This window comes from Gossypium hirsutum, chromosome A03 (genome assembly GCF_007990345.1).
Source record: "Gossypium hirsutum isolate 1008001.06 chromosome A03, Gossypium_hirsutum_v2.1, whole genome shotgun sequence".
In the NCBI taxonomy this organism is placed as follows: domain Eukaryota; kingdom Viridiplantae; phylum Streptophyta; class Magnoliopsida; order Malvales; family Malvaceae; genus Gossypium; species Gossypium hirsutum.
This window is the reverse complement of record NC_053426.1, coordinates 108,564,682-108,589,392: the sequence shown is the minus strand read 5'-3', so window position 1 is coordinate 108,589,392 and position 24,711 is coordinate 108,564,682. Positions and strand designations below refer to the sequence as shown.

Genomic DNA, 24,711 nt, shown 5'->3' with positions numbered 1-24,711 from the left:
CGGCTTCCATCCTCAATTCCGAGTTTGAAGTTTGAACACATCGGACTTTGCAATATTTATAACTCAAACTTTGCGGTTTCAACATGTGGACTTTGACCATTTTATCTTTTTTAAAATAATGTTCACACCCAATCTAAATTTGGTTTTTTTCATTTTCATCCTTAAACTTTTTTCTTAGTTCATATTAGTTCCAAAATTTTAGTATTTTTTTAAATTTAGTTGTTAAACTTGATTTCAGTTGAGACATATTGATGTAGTACTTAAAATTTTCAAAAATTTCTTTATCATTTTTATATTTTTTCTATATATATATATTTATCATTTTTAGATTATATATTTTAAAATTTTTAGTTGATGACATGGCACAATATTAAAGTTCCATGTCATCACACTTTAACAAAATTCAAGTTCAAATATTAAATTGAGAAAGATTACTAAATTCCAAAACTAATTAAAAAAAAGTAAACTATAAAAATAGCCACTTTTGTTTACCTCAGATTACATTTTAGTCACTTAGGTTTAAAATGTTATATTTTAGTCACTTACATTATTGTTTTATTATGAAGTGGTCACTCTACCATTAAGCTTCGTTACCTCCTTGACGGGGGTCCTACGTTGCAGTCCAAATGAGTTTTAAATGTCAACTTAATTGTCCTACGTAACTGTTGAAATTAAATTTATTTAATTAAAAACTTATTTTCATCCTAACAATTGGACATCCAAGTTGGCATTTAAAACCTACTTAAATTGCCGCATAGGACTGCCATTAGAGAGGTAATGGAGTTTAACGATAGAGTGACCATTTCGTAACAAAACGATAACGTAAGTGACTAAAACATAATATTTCAAACATAAATGACTAAAATGTAATTAGAAGCAAATAAAAGTGACTATTTTTGTAATTTACCCTAAAAAACAAAATATTTGTATGGGAACATGATTTATATTGATAAAGTCTACAACTATCATACTTGGATAACTCATTTTTTAAATAATTATGGAAAATACTTGGAAGGTGGAAAAGAAAAAAACCCATTGGCCAAGTTGGCACCCCACTTGCTTACATGCTTTAAACAAAGTTAAAGATGAAAAATGAAACTAATATATATATGATTTTTGTATTTGAAAATCATAATCGTCTTAATTAAATTCCATTTTTAAAAACAATAAATCCCGAATTTAAATTTTAAAATAGAGAGATAGGTCTGTAAAATATGGTGCTTTCGACGTCCACTTTCGTCTTCATTTCACAAAAAAAAGGTTAGGCCTTTCCATTTATTTATTTAATTGCCCAAAAAAGAAGATGTCTAATGGGAAAAAGGAGAAGAAGAAAAACCAAACCATTCGTGCAAATTTCAGATGCAGTTGCTAGGTTGCCATCAAAGCAGTTTATTGTCTTTTCGATGTTATTTTTCTCTCATTTTTTTGTTGCCACATGTTATGTTGATTTTTGTATAACTAAATATAAAATATAAATATTCAACCAAACTCTATTTTTTTTCTTTAACCAGTTTATTTCTTTTCTTTTGATTTTTTTTCTTTTTATTCATTTTATGTGCCTTTTTTAATTTTAATTTGTAGATATAATGTGAGTTTTAACATTGTTTCTCAGAAATATTTTTGGATTAAAAAGTACTTTTAAAAATTTAAAAATATTTTATTTAGTAATATTTTTATCTCAAAAATACTTCCGATAAGTAATGCTAAATTGGCCATTATTTTGCACGTATTATTGTTGTCTTTACAAATTGTGATAAGCAGATGATAATATCTGTGGTCATTGAAATTCTTTCGACTTCCAACAATTTATTTTGAAAAGTAGGTTGCTCTTTATTGGCTTATTAATTTGTTTCTATTTTGAGAGTATTTTAAAATAATAAATAATTTCACGAGTTGGTTTCGATCCATCTTGCCTTAAGGTTTATATTTATTTTTTCCATTATTTAATAAATCTTAACTTTTATAAGTTTTAGTCTTACTTATACTACATGTAATCTTATTTCTCTCAAATTTAGTTGATGCTCAGTTCTTTTGTTGATTTTTGTCTACCTCTTTGAACCATCCATGGTTGATTTCCTTATCATATTAAATGCTTACAGTCATTCCAAATATGTCATGATTGAGTTGTGGTAGAGCCAATTGGTAACATGTCATAATGTTTACTGATGTGGAGGTTGAAACCTTTTTTGTATTAATGAAACTTATATTTCACCACTTACAATAAGTATTTATTTTTTCCCCGAATTGAATGATTCTATTCATGAGTTTTTTTTAGAAAAATATTGATATAAATTCTATAATATAACTTTTAAATACATATTTATATTCAATAATATTTAACAAAATACTACTATATAGATAGCTACGTAAACAAAATATAAAATTTCTATTTAATTGTTATAATTATTGTTGTGCTTTGCTTAGACGTCGTCAACTTCTCAAATAAAATTGAGGGTTATTATATTATATAATATTTAATTTACTTTTTCAAATTGATATATAAGCTTGACTTAAAGGTTGAGTTTAATACTTGAGTTTTTTTTTTAAATTTAAGTATTTGAGTTTAATTTTAATGTTTAATTTGATAATTAAACTTTATTACTTTATCTTATTTAATTATTCGTATTTTTTTATTAGAGTATATATGTCAAACATTTATTAAGTTATTTTATCTGGATATTAAATTGAACATTAAAATTAAACACAAATCAATAACATATTTTTAAGAATATAAAAAGAAAAATCTCCAATCTTATTTGGTTTTGCATGAGTTCTTTTTCTGATTTATAGCCTTTTCTTAACCATGAAATGCAACTGTAAAAATAATAAAATACCAATAATTAATAAATGGCAGCAAAATTATCTAATTAGCACGACAAATAGCAACATGATAGTTAGTCTACTGCTATTTTTCTTTTTCTTTTTCTGTGAAAAAGACAACCGAAAAATGAAAATTAAATAATAAAAAATACAAAATGAAAGCGTCCAAATCAGGTTAAAAAAAAATTGCTTTGTGGTTAGGTTGGATCGAGCCTTCGAGGCACTCGACTTGGTCTCACCCTATCAAAAAGCATATCCTTTTTCATAATTTCTTTTCATCGAAAATTATTTTTTTTAAAAATCAATATATATTTTAATAGTTTGATTAAATATTTTTTTGGGAGTAATATCCGATAATTACTATGAATAAAGTTTATAATTAAAAGGGTGATCAATTCTAAAGTCTTGACATGGCATTAATTTTAATGAGTTGAGTTTTTTTTATTATATTTATTTTATGATTTATATTTGAGATTTGTAACTAATTTTTTTAATAAATTTATTTTTAAAATTAGAATCTCGTTTTTTTAAAACTTGATAATTAGCTAGTTTTTGATGCTGTGAATCTGTGATCCGTTTAGTGGCAGTAATGATTAATGGTGCAGTGACGTATCTTTGTTGGTTTAACTAAAAGATTTAGAGAATATCAAAACCCTTAATTATTGTCTCTAAAAATTACTTAATAATAATAATAATAATAATCAAACAGATCAATCATGTAATTAGGCTCACGCATCTTGATTTAACTAAATGATTACCAGTTGCAATGATGCATTAATTCCTTGTAATCAGCCTTTTGCCTCTTTCATTATTATAGGAAAAAGAACAGATCAATCATGTTCAGGTTCAGGTTCATGGGCATCCTCTCACTGATTATTGGTTTTATTATTAATTTGATTCTTAAATTACACTCTAATTCTAGATTGGTCATTCAAAGTTTTTTTTCAGGAGCAAGTCTTATACTATATATCAATTTCATCCCTTATTCCAAAAACAATATCAACCAATAAAAACGCAACATAGTAACATATTATTATTAGATACCGTGCACTTTTAGTGTAAAACAAAACGAAATAGCAATAATCCCTAATTATTTCATTCACGATAATTTCTCTTTAAAAAGACATTATTTTTTTTCGATTTTGTAAAATTTAAGTTTGACATTGTTTAAATTAGATTGATTTATTTATCACTCAATCTAGTGATTATCTAATTTCATGTTATAGGATCCCATTTATCCAATATAGCAACTTGGATAAAATTATCTAAATAAAGGCAAAAGTGTTAGGAATTAGGATCTTCTTCGCTGCTAAGGAAAGCTTTAAATTAAAATAATGTAAAGAACGAGTGTTCCCTGTTCAGCCATTGACTTTTAGGGTAGCTTTAGAACATGGGATTGGATACTTTTTTTTTCCCAATTTTCTTTTTATCTAATTTTAAAAATAATTATATTTTTCAATAAATATGATTATGTCATATATATATATCTACGTATGCTCTGATACAGATACATTGTTTTTTTGTTTTGAATTGGAAAAAAAAAGTCAATGAGTAAAACAAAAGAAGGGTAAATTAGTCAAAGTGTGTATGCAAAGGGAAACTTCATGGTTCAAACTTGAAGCCATGATGAGCCCATGACAGTAGGAGGAAAGACAATTCAAAACAGAGCTGCTTGTAAGCTGTATTATAGTTTCAAGTTCAACTTTCAAGACGGCTATAAAAATTGCTTGTTTTGACCAAAACAACCTTAGGAAAGACATTGTAGTAAACTCACTAACATTTTGCTCCACGTGTACAACACGTACCAATCAAATAACTACGAACTCCTACGTTGCCGCGATTCTCCTAGCTTTCGAGAAAAGGTCAACATTGAGAATCGATGGTTTACTGAGTTTAGTTTTCTTACCCTTTTTTATCCTTCAACTCCATTTAGTACTATACTTAAAAAAGTTAAAAATAAAGTTAGTCCTAATTTATCGATTTAAAAATTCTAATTCAATTATTAAAATTATAAATAATTTTTTATCAAAATTTGTCAATATTTTATATTGATTAGGCTATCCTCGTATGATGTGACATATGAATTAACAATAAATATATTTAGTTAGTAAATTTTAACTGAAATTACTAATAGTTATAATAATTGGACATTCTTAAATTGAAAAAGTGAGAAGATGAAATTTTTAACTTTTAAAGTACAAGTATTAAATTTCAAAATTTTTCAAAGTATAGGGACTAACAACATGTTTTAACCAGTTTAAATCAACCCTTAAACTTCAAGATGATTGTTGTACCAATTGCATTTTTAACTTTTAAAGTACAAGTATTCAATTCAAAATTTGTCAAAGTATAGGGACTAACAACATGTTTTAACCAGTTTAAATCAACCCTTAAACTTCAAGATGATTGTTGTATCAATTGCATTCTTTTGTTAATCTAGTCGTCAATTAGGCATTAAACATCCTTCCGAATATGGCGTGAAGCATATTTAAAATAAGTAGATCAAATTGTAAATACATTTGTATCTATCACATTGATAAGTTGGATATAAACAAGTGGCAGGACGAATTTAGAAATTGAACCACAGTTTGACGATTTTCTGCGAAATTAACGCTTTTAAAATAATTAACATTTAGTTTATTATTATTTTTATCAAATTTAAAAAATATAATGTATTTTTTCTTGCACCGAATAATAATAATTTAGCCGGTAAGAAAAATAAAGCCGCGTTTTTTAAAGGGCTTTGAGGCGAAAGAAAGAAAGAAAGAAAGAGGAAAGCGAGGAGAGTTAGCTGGTCAGCACTCAACAAGCACGATGGTTCTTAGAAACAGTACCTAAAAACAACAACAAAATCAGAATCTTAATTCAAACATTAAAAAAAAAAGCCTTCACCAGCTGGTTCCTATGGACGTATTTACAATCGTTTATATTCATCCACTTTAGCCATTTCCTTCAATCATCTCTTTTTTCCCCCCCTTATCCTTTTTTGTCTTTCTTCATTTTCTTTTCACTCCAAAACTGGTACTTGATCTTTCTCTCCCTTTCATCTTCTTATATTGATTGTTATTTATGTTTAGATCTTTGGGTGTTTGATCTTTTTTTCTTTTAGCTCTAGAAAGGTGCTGACTTTGTTTACTTACTTTTTTTGGTTTAGTGGATATTAGTGAAAAAAGAAATCACTTTTTCTTTTCTTTTTTTTTCCTTTTTAATTCCGATACTCTGATCTGATATGAGATTCTTTTGATGCTTAGATTTGTGGTTTACGCATGAAAAATTTGTGATATTTTTTGAAGTTTCAGTTCTGGGATTATTGAAAGTTCACATTTTTTTTTCAGTGTAATTGATGAGATATCATTGGATGAGGAAAATAGAGTTGTGGGGGAAATATTGATTGTTTCATGGGCAATACATGCCGTGGATCTTTAAAGGGGAAACTTCATAAGGGCGACAATCAGCCCAAAGACCATTGTTCTAGCCGCAACAACACTTCTTCCGGCCGTTCAACCACCACCACCGATTATTCCCCTTCTACTTTAAACTCTCAACAACTGATTGCTCAAGAATTCTCCAAAGAAACCAACCAAAAAGAAACCCATTTTCCTGTCATTAACCCTACCAAGAAAGACAACAACAATAACACCATGAGACGTGGTATTGATCACCAGGCTTACTATGTTTTGGGTCATAAAACACCCAACATCCGTGACCTTTACACTTTAGGTCGTAAGTTAGGACAAGGACAGTTTGGGACTACTTACTTGTGTACTGAGATCTCTACAGGCACTGAGTATGCCTGTAAGTCTATATCCAAAAGGAAGTTGATCTCCAAGGAGGATGTGGAGGATGTTCGGAGGGAGATTCAGATAATGCACCATTTGGCTGGTCATAAGAATATTGTGACCATTAAAGGTGCATACGAGGATACTTTGTATGTGCATATTGTGATGGAGCTTTGCTCTGGAGGTGAATTGTTTGATCGGATTATCCAGAGGGGGCATTACTCCGAGAGGAAAGCAGCTGAATTGACTAAGATCATTGTTGGGGTTGTCGAGGCTTGTCATTCGCTCGGGGTTATGCATAGAGATTTAAAGCCTGAGAATTTCTTGTTAGTTAACAAGGATGATGATTTCTCTCTGAAGGCCATTGATTTTGGACTCTCAGTCTTCTTTAAACCCGGTAAGCAATGAAATGTTCTTGCTTAATGTTGCAAGTTTATGTTTTTATGGATTTGAAGCAACTTTAAGTAGCTGGAGGCTGGAGCATATACCAAGTCATTAGTGGAGAATCATTTTTCAGGACACATTTAATTCGATGCTTGCTCCTCTTTTATTAGGTCTATTACTTGATCTTGTTTAACATTTGGACTTAATAATTAAAGAGTCAAATTTTCTTATTTTAGCGAGTCATGCAGTAATTTCAACCCCTTTAGTATATAATGAAACCGATGTCGTCTGGAATAAAGTTTATTGATATAATGTGTGGTTTGCAATGTTAGGCCAAGTTTTTACCGACGTGGTTGGCAGTCCATATTACGTTGCTCCCGAAGTACTTCTCAAACATTATGGACCAGAAGCAGATGTATGGACTGCAGGAGTTATACTCTATATATTGCTAAGTGGTGTGCCACCATTTTGGGCAGGTATTGATGATGTTTTTTTGGCTCTATTGAATTTTTAAGTAATTCTTATACTTACGACTATTTGTCTGTCATTTTTTTCAGAAACACAGCAAGGAATATTTGATGCAGTGTTAAAAGGACATATTGACTTTGATTCAGACCCTTGGCCCCTAATATCTGATAGTGCAAAAGACCTAATTCGAAAGATGTTATGCTCTCGACCTTCAGAGCGACTGACTGCTCATGAAGTATTATGTATGTAACATTTACCACCTCTCTATTATTATCCAAGTTAGTGTTAATGAAATGAAAAACCCAACGGATCTCTCCATATTTGCTAGTCGCTTAACTTGGGGTGTTCAAAATGTTTCTGAAACTTAAATTGTGCCTTTTGTATTGTTTAGGTCATCCTTGGATTTGTGAAAATGGGGTTGCTCCTGATAGGGCCCTGGATCCAGCTGTACTTTCTCGCCTCAAACAATTCTCTGCAATGAATAAACTAAAGAAGATGGCTTTACGGGTAAGACTCTTGAGAAATGTATGCGCCTGAGTCTGCGTCTGTGACCTGTCTGTGCATTGCGAGAGAAGAAACAGGATGTATATGTAAAACTAGGATCCTGTCTAATGAGTCACACAATGTTTTCTTTGTGTCATTAAGGCCTAATACAAAATCAGTGCAGCAAAAGCAAGCTGTTTCTCATTAAACGTGCTCTTTTTTAGAGTTAATGTGGTCAACTTGTTCTGAAAGTAAGCTCCACCATTTTGTTACTATCAGGTAATAGCTGAAAGTCTTTCTGAGGAGGAGATTGCTGGTTTAAGAGAAATGTTTACGTCTATGGATACTGATAACAGTGGTGCAATCACATTTGATGAACTCAAAGCTGGTTTGCGAAGATACGGCTCTACCTTGAAAGATACAGAGATAAGGGACCTTATGGATGCAGTAAGTTTGTTTGGTCTGAATATTTGGTTCTTAATCTTCAGCTTCCTTAATAAGTCTTCATATTGCTTCTTATTCATTTGGTCTAATTGGCTAAATGTCAATTATATGTTTTCATGAATTTATGCGGGATAGCAGATAGCTTGGTATAAAGGCTAAGTCATATGATTGAGAATGCTTGTTTTTAAAAATACTTTTGTACAAGGGTGGCAATGATTTAATGACATGCGTAGTTACTGTACTTTGTTATGTTATTTCCTGTATTAGTTGCAAGTTTGCAGCCTGATCATCTCTGCTCTCGTTTATTTGTTTTCAGGCTGATGTCGATAATAGTGGGACCATTGATTATGGAGAATTCATAGCTGCAACAGTTCACCTTAATAAACTAGAGCGTGAGGAGCATCTCGTTGCTGCATTCCGATACTTTGATAAGGATGGAAGTGGGTATATTACAGTTGATGAGCTTCAACAAGCTTGTGCTGAGCATAACATGACAGATGTTTTGCTCGAGGATATAATCAGAGAAGTTGATCAAGATAATGTTAGTCATATTCTCGAGCTAGCTGATTTGTTTCATCAATTTTTATAGTTCTTGTCTTATATGGTTGAGTAAATGGTAATAGCAGGGAACAATGTCTAAGTACCTTTGCAGGTCCTTGATCCTCATTGCACCTCTTTTATCAGTTGGAATAGGTCTTCTTTTTTATCCTTTGACCGATGATTTAAGTTTTGATTTTCTTCTTCTACAGGATGGAAGAATCGATTATGGTGAATTTGTTGCCATGATGCAAAAAGGCAATGCAGGAATCGGTAGACGAACCATGCGAAACAGTGTGAATATAAGCATGAGAGATGCCCCAGGTGCTATGTAATGTCCAGCTGTGCACACATCATGTACAGGTAAGCAACTTGCATCGGAGTCGGCTTAGGTTAAAAATTGGATTAAATGGACATTTCAACTCACTTTGGACCTTGAAATTAGAAATGGTCTGCAACAGTGTAATTCTAAAGACTCAGTGCAATCATAGGCGATGAACTGTTCGAGCCTAGCTTGACCACTTATCTAATCTACTCGTTCAATTAGCTTATAGAAATGTTGTGATACTTGCTATGGTTGTGCATTTAATTTGTACGGATTGAGAGACTTCTTCCATTACCGGACTGTTTAACCTTATGCGATTTATATGGTACTAATTTTCAGTTTGTTGGCAGATTGTACAGCAGATCCAGAAGATGATGACTCATGACAAAAGCGATTGGGAAACGGTTTTGGTTTGTGCATGCTCCAGGACGGGTTTCTTGATGTTGTTTGTTTGAGCATTAGAGAGATGCTGTTGGTTTATGGAATGCCATAGGTTTTGTAAAACTTTGAGGAGTGTGGAAGTGTTAAAGTTATTCAAAATTACCAAGCTCATTAGTTATGTCTTTGATTGATGTTTTTTCAGTATGATTTTTCGAAGATTTGCAGAAATTGTGCTTCGATACTGCTGCCCTTTTTTTTCCCTGTATGCTTATTGCCTTTTCAGCTTTATATTCCCAACGTTTTTACCAGGTCATTAGTTTTAAATGCTGGAAAGGTGAAACTAGTAAAAGTATCATAGAGGTCTTTGGCAAAATTTATCCTCAGTTTAAGCATTTAGCCTAAAATATAAAATCCCAGAATTATTAGGAAGGAAGCCAGCCAGCATATATTCCAAGAAAATCACTTTATATGAGCTGATTGATATTGAGTCACCATCAAAACTCAAGAATCAAAACCATGGGTGAGATTCCCCTTTCTGGGATCAACTTTAAAGCAGCAAATTTATATTAGATTAGCAGAATATACTTGTTGCATAAATGCCTTGTGTTTCACACAATCTTTGATTTCCATGAATTCATATTTAAAGTTGGAACTTATAAATGTTTCAATAAGTATATGCTGCCACATTTTATAGGATTTTGAGAAATGTAATTTTCACTAACACAAATTACCCTTCTTTGCGGCTTAATTTGACTTTAACACTAAGTAATCTGTCACTAAATTTATTTCTTTTTACAAAATATTTAGAAAAGATATAACACCATCACATTTAAACCTGAAATACTATAGTCTTGAAGTCTTACTTTTTATTGTTTTAACTAAAATTTATTTACTTTTTACATAATTTTTTATAAATATGTTTTTAACCAACCAATACTATGATTTGGTATATATATAATTGCTAATAATGATTGAAAAAAAATTATTTTAAGCATTTGCTCCTATAGCCCCCCAAAACTATAGCTTCAAATAAGAACCAAAAATCTTACCTTGAACTTTCAAGAGATGACTCAAATTTCAACATGTTGGAAGAGTCCAAACTTGTTTGTTATATTGTCATTGCCTCCTTAAATGACGAATTTCGAAAAATTAATTTTAATAAATCATAAAACAAACATCAAACATGTCTTAAATAAAATATATTTATATAAATGATTATACGTTGATTTAGTTTGGTTTATATTTAATCTAATAGTTATATTTAAGCATTTTATCAAGTTAGTGTTTAATAGCATTAACATATAAGTTAACTAAAAATATTTTTTTCATCCACATCGAATGTAATATTTATTATTTATTACGTGAAAAATATTAAACTTTAAATGTATTTGAGTATATACCTTTAGATAATTAAAATATCGATAATATTAATCGAATTAAAACTTAATTTAAGGAAGCTTCAAAAACCAAAATTGAGATGGAGTTAATGTATTTGAGTTTGGCATGAAAGCTCAAAGTGGTACTTCTATATTTTTTTCGATTAAGTAGTTTGTGTTAAAACAAATTAGTACCTACCCTCTCCCTCTTGATCTCCATCTCCATCTCTCCATTAGATTTTTCTCCGTTTCTTTAAGAACAGAGAAGAAACCTTGCTTTTTCTCATTTCTGATCAGATTTTTCACCAAAAAGAGAGCTTATTTCTTTGATTCGGAGATGAAAAATCAGAGGGATTGAGAACAAAAAGTGTTTAGAGAAGTGAAAGAGAATGGTAAAGTTCATTAATGGAGGGCAAAAGACTGAGAAGTGAAAAGCAGAAAGTTATTTATAAATTTACCAGCATACCTACACCTATAGGGAGAATGGTGAGATGGAGAGGGAGGGCAGGGAGACAGGAGTTCTTCATTTTCTGGGTTTCCCTTTTTATTATTATTTAAAATTCTTAATATTATATTATATTATGTATAGTAAAATCAATACAAAATAACTCAATTAAAAAACATTGAAAAACACTTGTCAAGTGTTGATTGGATAAAATTTTTACACTTGATAGTGTTAAACTGAAGTACTAATTTGTTTAATAGAAACAAAAAAATAAGTATCTAATTAAAAATAAAAAAAAGTACCACATTAAACTTTCATACCAAACTTGGGAATCATTTGGTACATTAACCCATTGAAATTATGTATTCAATGAACCAGACCTATGTTACCCGAATTTAGATGTATTTGAGATTGGTGGGTATGCATATAACATGAGCGCTTTCAAAATTTTAAGGTGTTTTTCATATATCTAAATTATAGAGAAATTATTTTATGGATACTTCCCATTATATTATTTATAGTTCCTTTTCAATTATTTAATGACATTTTAATAAATTTTTTCATGTTAAACTTTGAATGAACTCAAAGCTCAAACCTTGAACCTTAAAATTTAGGATTTAAGATGTGAGATTTAGGGTTTAAGATTTATGTTTGAGTTTAAGGTTAGGTTTGGGGTTTGGGGTTTGGGGTTTGGGGTTTGAAATTTAAGATTTATGGTTCGAGTTCAGTGTTTGGAGTTTAGGGTGTTGGGTTTGGGGTAAAATTTACTAAAATTATGTGTTAATAACATAAAAATGACATTAAAAAATTAGAAATGGACAATGGATGATGTAGTGGGAAGGGTCCATAAAATAATTTCTCCTGAACTATGAACTATGAAATATATCATTCTCATTTATTTGACAAGGGTGGAATATGAATATGGAATACAAATACTTCAAGACATTTCAATACCTTAAAAAGTAACAAGTGCAATTATTCAAAATACATTTGAGGGACTAAATTTACATTTTTTATGTAGTATAAAGATTATTAGCAAAATTCGACCTAACATTTGTATGATTTATTACTTATACCCAATATATTAACGAGAAAGTTATATCAGTTGAACCTATGAAGCAGCTCAACCGAACCCATTAAAGTTGCTATGTTGGACTGTTCGTGGGCTGGGGAACCCACGGGCTATCAAACGCCTTCAGAATCTACTGAAGGAATACAATCCCTATGTAGTTTATTTTATAAAGACAAAACTACATGATCGAAAAATGGAAGGAGTTTGCCGTAAACTGGGTTTCATGCAAGCTTTGATGCTAGTTCAGATGGTACGAAAAAACTTTCTCTAGGTTGAAAATTGGGTTGTAATATTCAACTTAGATTTTTTTAAGGCACCATATTGATTTAGATATTTTGGATGACAGGAATACAAATGCGTGGAGATTCATTGGATTCTATGGTTCACCAGAGGAAATGTATCGTTCTGAGTCATGGGATCTTGTTCAACAATTAGGTTCACACATGTCTGAGCGATGGCTAGCTGTGGAGGATTTTAACAAAATTGCTTACTTTTTCGAAAAGGTTGGGGCACAGGCAAGGGATGATAGGAACATGATTTCTTTTTAGCAAGTTTAGGATGGTTATGGATTAGTTGATATTGGGTATGTAGGGAATTGGTTCACTTAGGACCGTGGGCGTACTTCTAGGAATAATATTCGAGAGTGAATAGAAAGATGTTTAGCCAACCCAGGTTGGACGAACATATTTTCACATTATATTATACGTCATTTACCCTATAGTATATCTGATCATTGCCCTTACTTGTTTATTCAAACTACTATTCTAAGCAATCTATGTGGTTGTCGTTTAGATTTGAAAATAGTTGGGTGTTGGAGACAAGTTGTGAAGATGTTATTGCCTAAAGTTGGAGTTAAAATGAAGAGGATTTTCTAGCTAAAATTACCCAATTAGGGCTTGATTTGGGATATTGGTAGAAAAATTTGAAAGTAAATCGACATAGGAACATTCAGACTCTTAGGCAACAGCTTGTTGAACTTATTTCCTTGGATCCAGATGATGAGGTGTTGAGAGAGATAACTGATGTTTAATTGGCTTTGAATTTAGAGGCAGATAAGGAAGAAATAGAATGAAAACAAAGAGCTAGAGCCAACTGGATGAGATATGGGATAGGAATACAACTTGTTGAACATGGACTGTAAAGCAACAAAGGAGCAACTTGGTGCATTTTGTTTATTTTGTTTATTTTGTTTATTTTTAATATTTGTAATGATAGCTATAATTGAAACAAGTTGATATGCAACTTGGTTTCATAATAATAGCTAATATGCTTTCATAATGATAGCTATAATGCTTTCATCTTTTTAATTATTAATTGGCAAGTTGCCAAATTTAGTGGAAATTGTTAGGTAAACATTCCACTTTTGTAACTCTATATTTTGAAATGAAATGAAAATGGTATTATCATTCGGTTTCAATCAAACATATTTTTTTTCCTTTTGCTTGTTAACCGAGAGCTTATGCTCTTGATGCTTTGTGTTTTTCTGCTTGCTGTTTGAAGAGCTTATGCTCTTAGTGTTTCATTGTTTGGTTGTTGCTGCCATTTTATCCAACAAATGGTAATCAGAGCATCCTATCTTTGAGGACCTTTGTGGTTTTGTTTTAGTTTTCAAAACAAAGTCAGTTTTGCTTCTGCAAAATCAGTTTCAGCAACATGAGCTTTGCACCTCCTCCACCACCAATTTTTGCTGGAGAAAACTACCACATTTGGATAGTTAAAATGAAAACTTACCTCCAAGCACTTGATCTGTGGAGTGCAGTTGAAAATGATGTCGAGCCACTACCATTGAGAGCAAATCCAACCATTGCTCAGATCAAGCAACATGGTGAGGAGCGAGCCAAGAAGCATAAAGCCATGGCCTGCCTACAGAATGGAGTGTCTGATGTAATTTTTACTCGCATCATGGCCTGTGACTCACCCAAACAAGCTTGGGACAAGCTGAAAGAGAAGTTCATGGGATCAGACAAGACAAGGCAGCAACAAGTAATTAATCTTAGAAGGGAGTTTAAAAATTTGAAGATGAAGGAGTCAGAAACTATCAAGCAATATTCTGATAGGATTATGGCTACTGTCAATAATATTAGACTCCTTGGAGAAGATTTCAGTGACAGCAGGGTTGTTGAGAAGGTTATTACCACCTTACCTGAAAGGTTTGAGTCAAAAATCTCCTCATTGGAGAACTCGAGAGATCTCACAACCATTTCTTTGTCTGAGTTGGTTAACTCACTTTATGCACTTGAGCAGAGAAGAGCAAGTAGGCAGGAGGAAAGTCCTGAAGGTGCTTTTCAAGCAAAGGTCAGAGAAGGCTCCAGCTCAAGTCAGAAAGCTAAGAAGCCTTGGTTTGAAAAGAGGGAAAGATCAAAGAAAGATGTCGGTAGAAGGAGGTTTCCACCATGCGTTCACTGCAAGAAGACTAACCATTTGGAGAAGTATTGCTGGAACAAACCAGACATCCAATGCAAGAGCTGCAAGCAGTATGGTCATCATGAAAAGATTTGTAGAAATCAAGAAAAGTCACAAACTCTGCCAGTACAAGCCAAGACTGCTGAAGATCTTCAAGCTCAGGAGGAGCATGTCTTCACTGCCTCATGTTCTACAACCACAAGCAAATCCAAATGCAGTTGGCTTGTGGATAGTGGCTGCTCACATCACATGGCATCAAATGAGAGCCTGTTCAAGGATCTTGACAGGAGTTTTGCTTCAAAGGTCAGAATAGGCAATGGGAATCTGATTGAAGCTAAAGGCAGAGGTGATGTTGTGATCAACACTAGTTCAGGTAACAAGGTTATTTCAGATGTGCTTTATGTACCTGAAATAGATCAAAATCTACTTAGTGTAGGTCAGCTGGTTAAGAAAGGCTACTCTCTAGTTTTCAAGAATGATTCTTGTGTTATTAATGATATTCTTGGTAGAGAAGTTGTTTCAGCACCCATGGCAGATAGGTGTTTTATGTTGGATGTGAGCTAACTTGAGAGAAGAGCCTATACAAGTTCAGTTGACAATGCTGATCTGTGGCATAGAAGATTTGGCCATGTCAATTTCAGGTCACTCAATTTGCTGCACAAGATGAGTTTGACAGAGGACATGATTAAGGTTGATGCAAATGAGTCTGTTTGTGAAGTATGTCAGCTTGGTAAACAGGCCAGGTTGCCTTTTCCAGTAAACCAAGCATGGAGGGCTCGAGAAAGACTTGAATTGGTGCACTCAGATGTCTGTGGACCAATGAAGACTCCTTCACTGAATGGCAGTAAGTATTTTATACTGTTTATTGATGATCTGACCAGATTTTGCTGGGTTTATTTCATGAAACAAAAGTCAGAAGTGTTTGAAGTTTTTGGAAAGTTCAAGGCATTGGCAGAAAATCAAATAGGCTGCAGGATTAAGGCCTTGAGGACAGACAATGGTTCTGAATACTTGTCTGAAAAATTTCAGAAGTTATGTGAGCAGGCTGGGATTCATCATCAATTGACCACAGTGTATACTCCTCAACAAAATGGAGTATGTGAAAGGAAGAACAGAACAGTGATGAACATGACCAGGTGTTTGTTGTTTCAAAGCAAGCTTCCAAACATTTTTTGGGCTGAAGGTGTCAACACCTCAGTGTACCTGCTCAATAGGCTGCCAACACATGCTTTAAATGATAAAACTCCTTTTGAAGCATGGTATGATCTTAAACCAACAGTTTCCCATTTAAAAGTGTTTGGTTGCATGTGTTTTGTACTTGTCCCTGCAGAAAGAAGAACCAAGCTTGAGAAGAGATCAGTTCCTGGTATATTTGTTGGCTACAGTAGCTGCAAGAAGGGCTACAGAGTATTTGATCCTTCAACCAAGAAGATTTTGGTAAGCAGGGATGTCAAATTCGATGAAGGAAGGTTTTGGAGTCTAGATGGCTCTAACACAAGTCAGTTTGAAGAAGAGCAGATTGACAACAATCTGGAATTGGCAGAAAATGAAGTCAGTAATGCCAATGTAGATGATACTCCTGTGAGAGGGACCAGGTCTATTGCTGATATCTACCAAAGATGCAATGTGGCCATTGTTGAGCCTTCAAGCTATGAAGAAGCTGCAAGAAGCAAGAGCTGGAAGAAGGCTATGGAGGCTGAAATCGACATGATCCATAAGAATGACACTTGGGATCTGGTAGACAGACCTGATCAGAAGAAGGTCATAGGTGTCAAATGGGTTTTCAGGACCAAATTCAATGCTGATGGCTCTTTGAACAAGCACAAGGCAAGGCTTGTGGTGAAAGGGTACAATCAACAGTTTGGCATTGATTTTGAGGAGACATTTGCTCCAGTAGCAAGGCTGGACACCATAAAGCTCCTGTTTGCTTTGGCTGCACAGAAACAGTGGAAGGTTCATCAGCTTGATGTCAAGTCAGCTTTCCTGAATGGTTTCTTTAAAGAGGAGATTTATGTTGAACAGCCTGATGGATTTAAAGTCCAAGGAAAGGAGGACAAGGTTTACAAGCTAAAGAAGGCACTCTATGGACTAAAACAGGCTCCTCGAGCCTGGTATGACAGGATAGATGCTTACCTGTCTAAGCTCAATTTTGAGAAAAGTTTGAGTGAGCCAACTTTGTTTATAAAGAAGCCCAAAGATGAGACTTTGCTGATTGTCTCAATATATGTAGATGATCTATTAGTGACTGGAAGCAGGGTCGATTTGATTCAGGAGTTCAAGAAGAATATGCAAGACATGTTTGACATGACAGACTTGGGAATCATGACTTACTTCCTTGGTATGGAAGTAGACCAGTCTGATCAAGGCATTTTTATCAGCCAGCATGCATTAGCCTTGAAAATTCTCACTAAGTTTCATATGGAAAACAGCAAACCAGTGAGCACACCATTAGCTGTGGGAGAGAAACTAAGCAGCTTTGGAAATGAAGAAAAGGTAGATGAAAAGGAGTATAGAAGCCTGATTGGATGTTTACTTTACTTGACAGCAACCAGACCTGACCTTATGCATTCAGTTAGTCTACTGTCTAGATTCATGCACAGCTGCAATACAACTCATTTGAAAGCAGCAAAGAGAATACTCAGGTATGTCAAAGGTACTTTGAAGTTTGGTGTAATGTTCAAGAAAGGAAGTGAGCTGAAATTAACTGGCTACTCAGATAGTGACTGGGGTGGATCAGTTGATGATATGAGAAGTACTTCAGGCTACTTCTTTACACTTGGTTCGGGGGTTTTCAGTTGGAGTTCAAAGAAGCAACAAACTGTTGCTCAGTCTACTGCTGAAGCCGAATACATAACAGCAGCTGCAGCAGTGAATCAAGCCATTTGGCTTAGGAAGTTGCTATGTGATTTGAATGAAGAACAGCTCGAGCCTACTGAAATTTTGGTGGATAACCAGTCAGCAGTTGCCATCTCTAAAAATCCTGTTTTTCATGGCAAAACCAAACATTTTAAGCTCAAGTTTTACTTTGTTCGAGAAGTTGTCCAATCCAAAGAAGTGAGTCTAATACATTGCAGCTCACAAGATCAATTGGCTGACATTTTGACAAAGCCTCTTGGCACAATCAGGTTTGAATTTCTAAGGAAATCAATTGGTGTTTGTTGCCTACAGTCCAAGGAGGAGTGTTGAACATGGACTGTAAATCAACAAAGGAGCAACTTGGTGCATTTTGTTTATTTTGTTTATTTTGTTTATTTTTAATATTTGTAATGATAGCTATAATTGAAACAAGTTGATATGCAACTTGGTTTCATAATAATAGCTAATATGCTTTCATAATGATAGCTATAATGCTTTCATCTTTTTAATTATTAATTGGCAAGTTGCCAAATTTAGTGGAAATTGTTAGGTAAACATTCCACTTTTGTAACTCTATATTTTGAAATGAAATGAAAATGGTATTATCATTCGGTTTCAATCAAACATATTTTTTTTCCTTTTGCTTGTTAACCGAGAGCTTATGCTCTTGATGCTTTGTGTTTTTCTGCTTGCTGTTTGAAGAGCTTATGCTCTTAGTGTTTCATTGTTTGGTTGTTGCTGCCATTTTATCCAACACAACTTATTTCCATTCATTTGCAATGACCAGAAAGAGACGAAACTGTATTGAAAGCTTATTGAATAAGGCAGATGATGAAGTTCCATTAGAGAAAGGTCCGAATCAGTTGGCGAATCAATATTTTGTTGAGTTATTCACTTCGCAAGATAGGGTTGATATGACCTGCAATCTAGTAGTTGTTAGAAGAAGCATATCTAATGAGATTAATACTGGCTTATTAGAGTTTTTCAAATCAGATGAAATTGTAACTGCTTTGAAGGTTATGAAATCAAAGGCTTTCAATGGTGGTGGTATGTTTGCTCTCTTTTAAAAATATTAACATATTTTAGGGAATGATGTTATTCAATATTACTTATCCATTCTCAAGAGTTCTGCTTTTTTGTTTGATATTAATAAAACTAATATTATTCTTATTCCTAAAGTTGACAACCCTCTTTCAGTAGATTCCAACACATGCTCAATCGTTGTTGTAACACCCCGAACCTGAGACCGTCGCCGGAGTCGAACACGAGGTGTTAACAGACTTCAAACCACTTATTTGACATTTCCCAGACAAGCTGCCAATCTGCGTACTAGTCGCTTTAAAAATCATATCTTGAGTTCTGAAACTCAAAATCCAGTTCCGTAAATTTTCCCTGGAACTAGACTCATATACCTATATGGTAGAATTTTTGTAGAATTTTTGGTTGGGCCAATTAGTACAGTTTATTAGTTAAATTCTCCCCTATTACAGGGTGCGACTACACAGACCTTCATGCATTACGATTTGGATAACTCCCTGCACAAAGCTTCAATACTGATTCCGTTTGTTTATATAGAAACTAGACTCAGAGAGGAATCTATACATATATGGCATGACTCCTAATTATCTCTGGTTAATTTATAATGAATTTCCAAAGTCGGAACAGGGAACCCAGAAACCGTTCTGGCCCTGTCTCACGAGAACCTGAATATCTCTTAACATACTGTCCATATGATCATTTCGTTACTTCTATATGAAAATAAACTCATCGAGCTTCGTTTACATAATTTATTTACTATTTAATTCCATTCCTACTAATTTTTGTAATTTTTCAATCCCACGTCACTGCTGCTGCCAGCATCTGTCACTGAAGCAACTATGCCCATTTCGTGATTTCTCATTGATCTAACTAGTAATTCATCATACATATCACAAAATTATAATCATGACTAGCCATACCGAAGGCTAATCATTGTCAAACATCTCCCTACTACACTATTTCCATATCATGAATCTTAACACCAAAATTAATCAGCCATGACATATGGCATAAAATCGAATTACCAAGACTTACGACCTAACGTTATAAAACCAAATTCCAACCGAACATTTATGCCATTTTCGCATGGCTAAAAGTTTACATACCAAATTTCAACAAAACATATTAGCCTATACATGCCGAAATGTTCTCCTAGACCGACTAAAAAGAAGATACCAAAGTTGCTAGCCGGTGTGATGACTCCAATGACGGCCCGATCACGCAAAAAGAGACGAGTCCAAGAAACCTAAAATAGGTGACAAGGAAACACCGAGTGAGTATATAACTCAGTAAGTCATAAGCAATGCACTACCATCCATTAATAACATTATCACAAGAGGAAGCAAAATGGAACGAGGCTAGTTACTCCATCCATACCGAACCATACCATAGTTCCTCAAACCTATCGGTTCAATCTCATACCAAGTCATGCATTCACATTCCATATACTAATCAATAGGATATTTGAGGCATTTTCATACATCATTTTATTTTCGTTACAATCATACAACTAAACGACCTTTCACCTATTCCACGATAAATCTTATGTACGTGACTTCAATTATAATTGTCACATAGGTTCAAACTTACCAAGCTCAACTTCAAATATAAACATAGCGCCTAGTAGTCACGAACTCAAGGTACTTACCCGATCCGCTGTCCGTGATTAACTCAATAATGTCGCACACTTAGTGCCCATAGTGATTCAAAAATATATATTAAGTCTGCACACTCAGTGCTATATAATCAACTCGCACACTTAGTGCTATATAATCAAACTCGCACACTTAGTGCTGTACAATTTAAACCCGCACACTTAGTGCCAATCTCATGATCATAAATGTTTATACCCGCACACTTAGTGCCGAGATCAACAACTCAATACATCTCACCTCTTTTCTTTTCATTCAACACTTTCATCACCACATGCATACATGTATATAAATTTATCATTCCATTCGGCATAATTACATAGACATTATGTCTATTTAGATCAATACAAAATATATGCTTGATGACTTACTTTGTGTTGGGTAGGACGGTTCCAACTTGGCTACTCGATGATCTTTTCTTTGCCTTTGCTTGATTCTCCTCCTTTAACTCCTTGAGCTTAATCAATAAATCAACTAGTTTAACCATCTTGCTAAACATTCATAATTCAATTACACATGCATATGTATGTTTGTATATTCGGCAACCATCCTCACTAATTACCCATTTAGTCGATTATACACATAATTAAAGGTAACATCACGAATGGGCATACTTATGTATATATACATATATATGTATATATATACTTCAGAATGGGCATCACAATTAGATTTAACACCACCTTCATACTCAATTAGATGGCCGAATGCATGTATATATGCACAATGTCAACTATAACATTATTTAAACACCTAATTTCATCTCATGAACACTCGACCCATTTTTACCCCATATGGCCGAATGTGTAAGATTACATTCAACACCACCGATGTACTTAATTAGGTGGCCAAATATACCAAGTTAGACTTGACATTATACGTCACAAGAACTCTAATTTAATTTGTCAATTGCTTGGCCAAAGACTCACAAGTGCCTTATCTATAACCTATTCGGCCTTACTACTTAAACTTAGCCTTTTATACATTTATATCTAATGTCATAGAGATGCCAAATCCTTAAGTGTTCCAACCTCTAACTTACTCAATTCAACACATCGAACAACATTTATACCGATTTTGCTAGCACACAAGCCTTTGGCCGAATGTCATTAACCTCTAGTCACCTAAATTTTATTCTTTAAAACTCATCCAACACTACATTCGCCACCTCCAACCTATAATTTAGATATTCTCAAGTTCATTCACAAGTACATTTATATGACACATATATCATTAACATTTTTCAACATGAATCTATAACATGACCGAATACTCATGCACATACATACATAAAGAGAACTCAAATAACACCCAAAAATCTCCTTTCCAAAGTGCATATATACCCATACATACGGCAACTTCCATTCTTATCTCCCAACAATGAATTCATGAATTTAGCTATGGGTTAACTAGACTATACACTTATCAACTTAATCTCAACATCAATTAGAATAAAATCACAATGCATACCTTTCCTTTGAACTAGCCATGGCCGAATGCCTTGGTTTCTTTTTTTTCAATCTTTCCTTTCTCAATTTCGGCAATGAAGGAGATGAAAGATGAGCCTTCCTTCCTCTTTGTTTTCTTTACTTTATTTCACTAATATTCTTTTTTTTCTCACATAATGCCATTTCTTATTTTAATAACTAATTAAACATATATATTTGCCCATCAACACCCATCTTGGCCGGCCACTATAAAGAAAATTGGGCAATTTGACATGCAAGTCCACCCTTGTGTTGACATGCACTAATAAACCATTTAAAATTAGTCTATCATATTTCACCATGTCTCATATTGATCCCTATTTAATAATTTCTCATGCAGTTGGCAAAATTAGGGAATGAAACGTCGACATATGCATGTACACACATAATAAGCATAGAATATAACAATTAATTATTTTTACGACTCGGTTTTGTGGTCCCAAAACCACTTCCCGACTAGGGTCAATTTTGAGCTGTCACAACTCTCCCCCACTCAAGAAATTTTCGTCCCCGAAAATCTTACCGGTAAATAGGTTTGGGTATCATTCTTTCATCGAGCTCTCGGTTTCCCAAGTAGCTTCCTCGATCCCGTGTTTGAGCCATAACACCTTTACTAATGGGATTTTCTTATTTCGCAACTCTTTTACTTCACGCATCAAAATGCGAACCGGTTCTTCTTCATAACTCAAGTTAGGCTGAATCTCGATCTCAGATGGAGTGATTACGTGTGACGGGTCGGACCTATATCGTCGAAGCATCGAGACATGGAAAACGTTGTGAATCTTTTCAAGCTCAGGGGGCAAAATTAATCGGTATGCAACTGGTCCAACTCGTTCGGATACTTCGTACGGACCGATGAACCTCGGACTCAATTTGCCCTTACGACCAAATCTAAGCACCTTCTTCCAGGGTGAAACTTTGAGAAATACTTTGTCTCCAACCTGATATTCAATGTCTTTTCTTTTCAAATCCGCATACGACTTTTGACGGTCCGAAGCGGCTTTCAAACTTTCGCGAATTACTCAGACTTTCTGCTCGGCATCCTTAATCAAATCAACCCCAAGGATTTTACTTTCACTAAGTTCAGTCCAAAATAATGGGGTACGGCATTTGCGACCGTATAAAGCCTCGTAAGGTGCCATCTTAATGCTTGACTGAAAACTATTGTTGTAAGCGAATTCGATCAAAGGCAGATATCTTTCCCATGAACCACAAAACTCTAAAACACAACATCTCAACATATCCTCGAGTATTTGAATTATCCGCTCAGATTGGCCATCGGTCTGAGGATGGAATGCGGTGCTAAAATGCAGCTTGGTACCCAAAGCTTCTTGCAATTTCTTCCAAAATCGCGAGGTGAATCTCGGATCTCTATCCGACACGATAGAAATAGGTACTCCATGTAATCTCACAATCTGAGAAACATACAATTCGGCTAGTTTATCCAATGAAAAATCCGTACGCACGGGGATAAAGTGAGCCGACTTAGTCAGTCTATCAACAACAACCCAAATCGCATCCTTCTTGCTTGCTGACAATGGCAGTCCGGACACAAAGTCCATTGTGACTCGATCCCATTTCCACTCGGGTATCATGATCGGCTGAAGTAATCCTGAAGGCACTTGATGTTCCGCTTTCACTTGTTGACATATTAAACATCTCGAAACAAAGTCGGAGATGTCTCGTTTCATACCATGCCACCAAAACCGACGTTTCAAATCGTTGTACATTTTCGTACTCCCCGGGTGAATTGACATTCGGCTACAATGAGCTTCGTTCAGAATCATCGAAATGAGTTCTGAATTTCTTGGAACACACAACCGACTTCTGAACCTCAAACAATCGTCATCATCAATTTGAAATTCGGATTCCATATTCGGAATACATTCAGCCCGTTTTGCAACCAATTCATCGTCGACTTTCTGAGCTTCACGAATTTGATGAATCAATAATGGTTTGGCCTTTAATTCTGCTACTAACACATTGTCGGGTAGAACAGACAAGTGCACATTCATCGCTCGTAAAGCAAACAACGATTTCCGGCTTAAGGCGTCCGCAACCACATTAGCCTTTCCCAGGTGGTAATCAATGACAAGCTCGTAATCTTTCAACAATTCAAGCCAACGTCTTTGTCGCAGATTTAAGTCTCTTTGAGTCATCAAATATTTGAGACTTTTGTGATCCGAAAATACATGGCACTTTTCGCCAAACAAATAATGTCGCCATATTTTCAAAGCAAATACGATGGCGGCTAGTTCGAGATCATGGGTTGGATAATTTCTCTCGTGTGGCTTCAATTGTCTCGACGCATAGGCCACAACTCGACCTTCTTGCATCAATACGCAACCCAACCCGAGTAGGGATGCGTCACTATAAATGACAAACTCTTTGCCTGATTCGGGTTGCACTAAAATTGGAGCTTTAGTCAAATGAGTTTTCAGTTGATCGAAGCTTTTCTGACATTTCTCCGTCCATTCGAACTTGGCATCCTTTTGAAGTAGCTTCGTCATTGGTGTGGCTATCATCGAGAAACCTTTTACAAATCGTCGGTAATAACCGGCGAGCCCCAGGAAGCTCCGAACTTCGGTAACATTTCTTGGAGGCTTCCAGTTAAGTATGGCTGAAATTTTGCTCGGGTCAACTTGAATACCCGATGCGGATACCACATGACCCAAGAAACTAACCTCTCTTAACCAGAACTCACACTTACTGAACTTAGCATATAACTTCTTATCCCGCAAAATTTGCAACACTAATCTCA

General features: G+C 34.3%; 1 protein-coding gene across 2 annotated transcripts; it reads left to right on the top strand.

Moving 5' to 3' along the window:
- Nucleotides 1-5,545: 5,545 nt before the first annotated feature.
- LOC107940828 (calcium-dependent protein kinase 26) lies at nt 5,546-9,849 on the top strand. Of its 2 annotated transcripts, XM_016874290.2 has the most exons (9): nt 5,546-5,841; nt 6,156-6,996; nt 7,316-7,459; nt 7,541-7,693; nt 7,843-7,958; nt 8,214-8,381; nt 8,695-8,919; nt 9,128-9,278; nt 9,591-9,849. In XM_016874290.2, exons 2-8 carry the CDS (start codon nt 6,219-6,221, stop codon nt 9,248-9,250), a joined length of 1,707 nt encoding a protein of 568 aa, XP_016729779.1. In that variant the 5' UTR covers nt 5,546-5,841; nt 6,156-6,218; the 3' UTR covers nt 9,251-9,278; nt 9,591-9,849.
- Nucleotides 9,850-24,711: the final 14,862 nt, after the last annotated feature.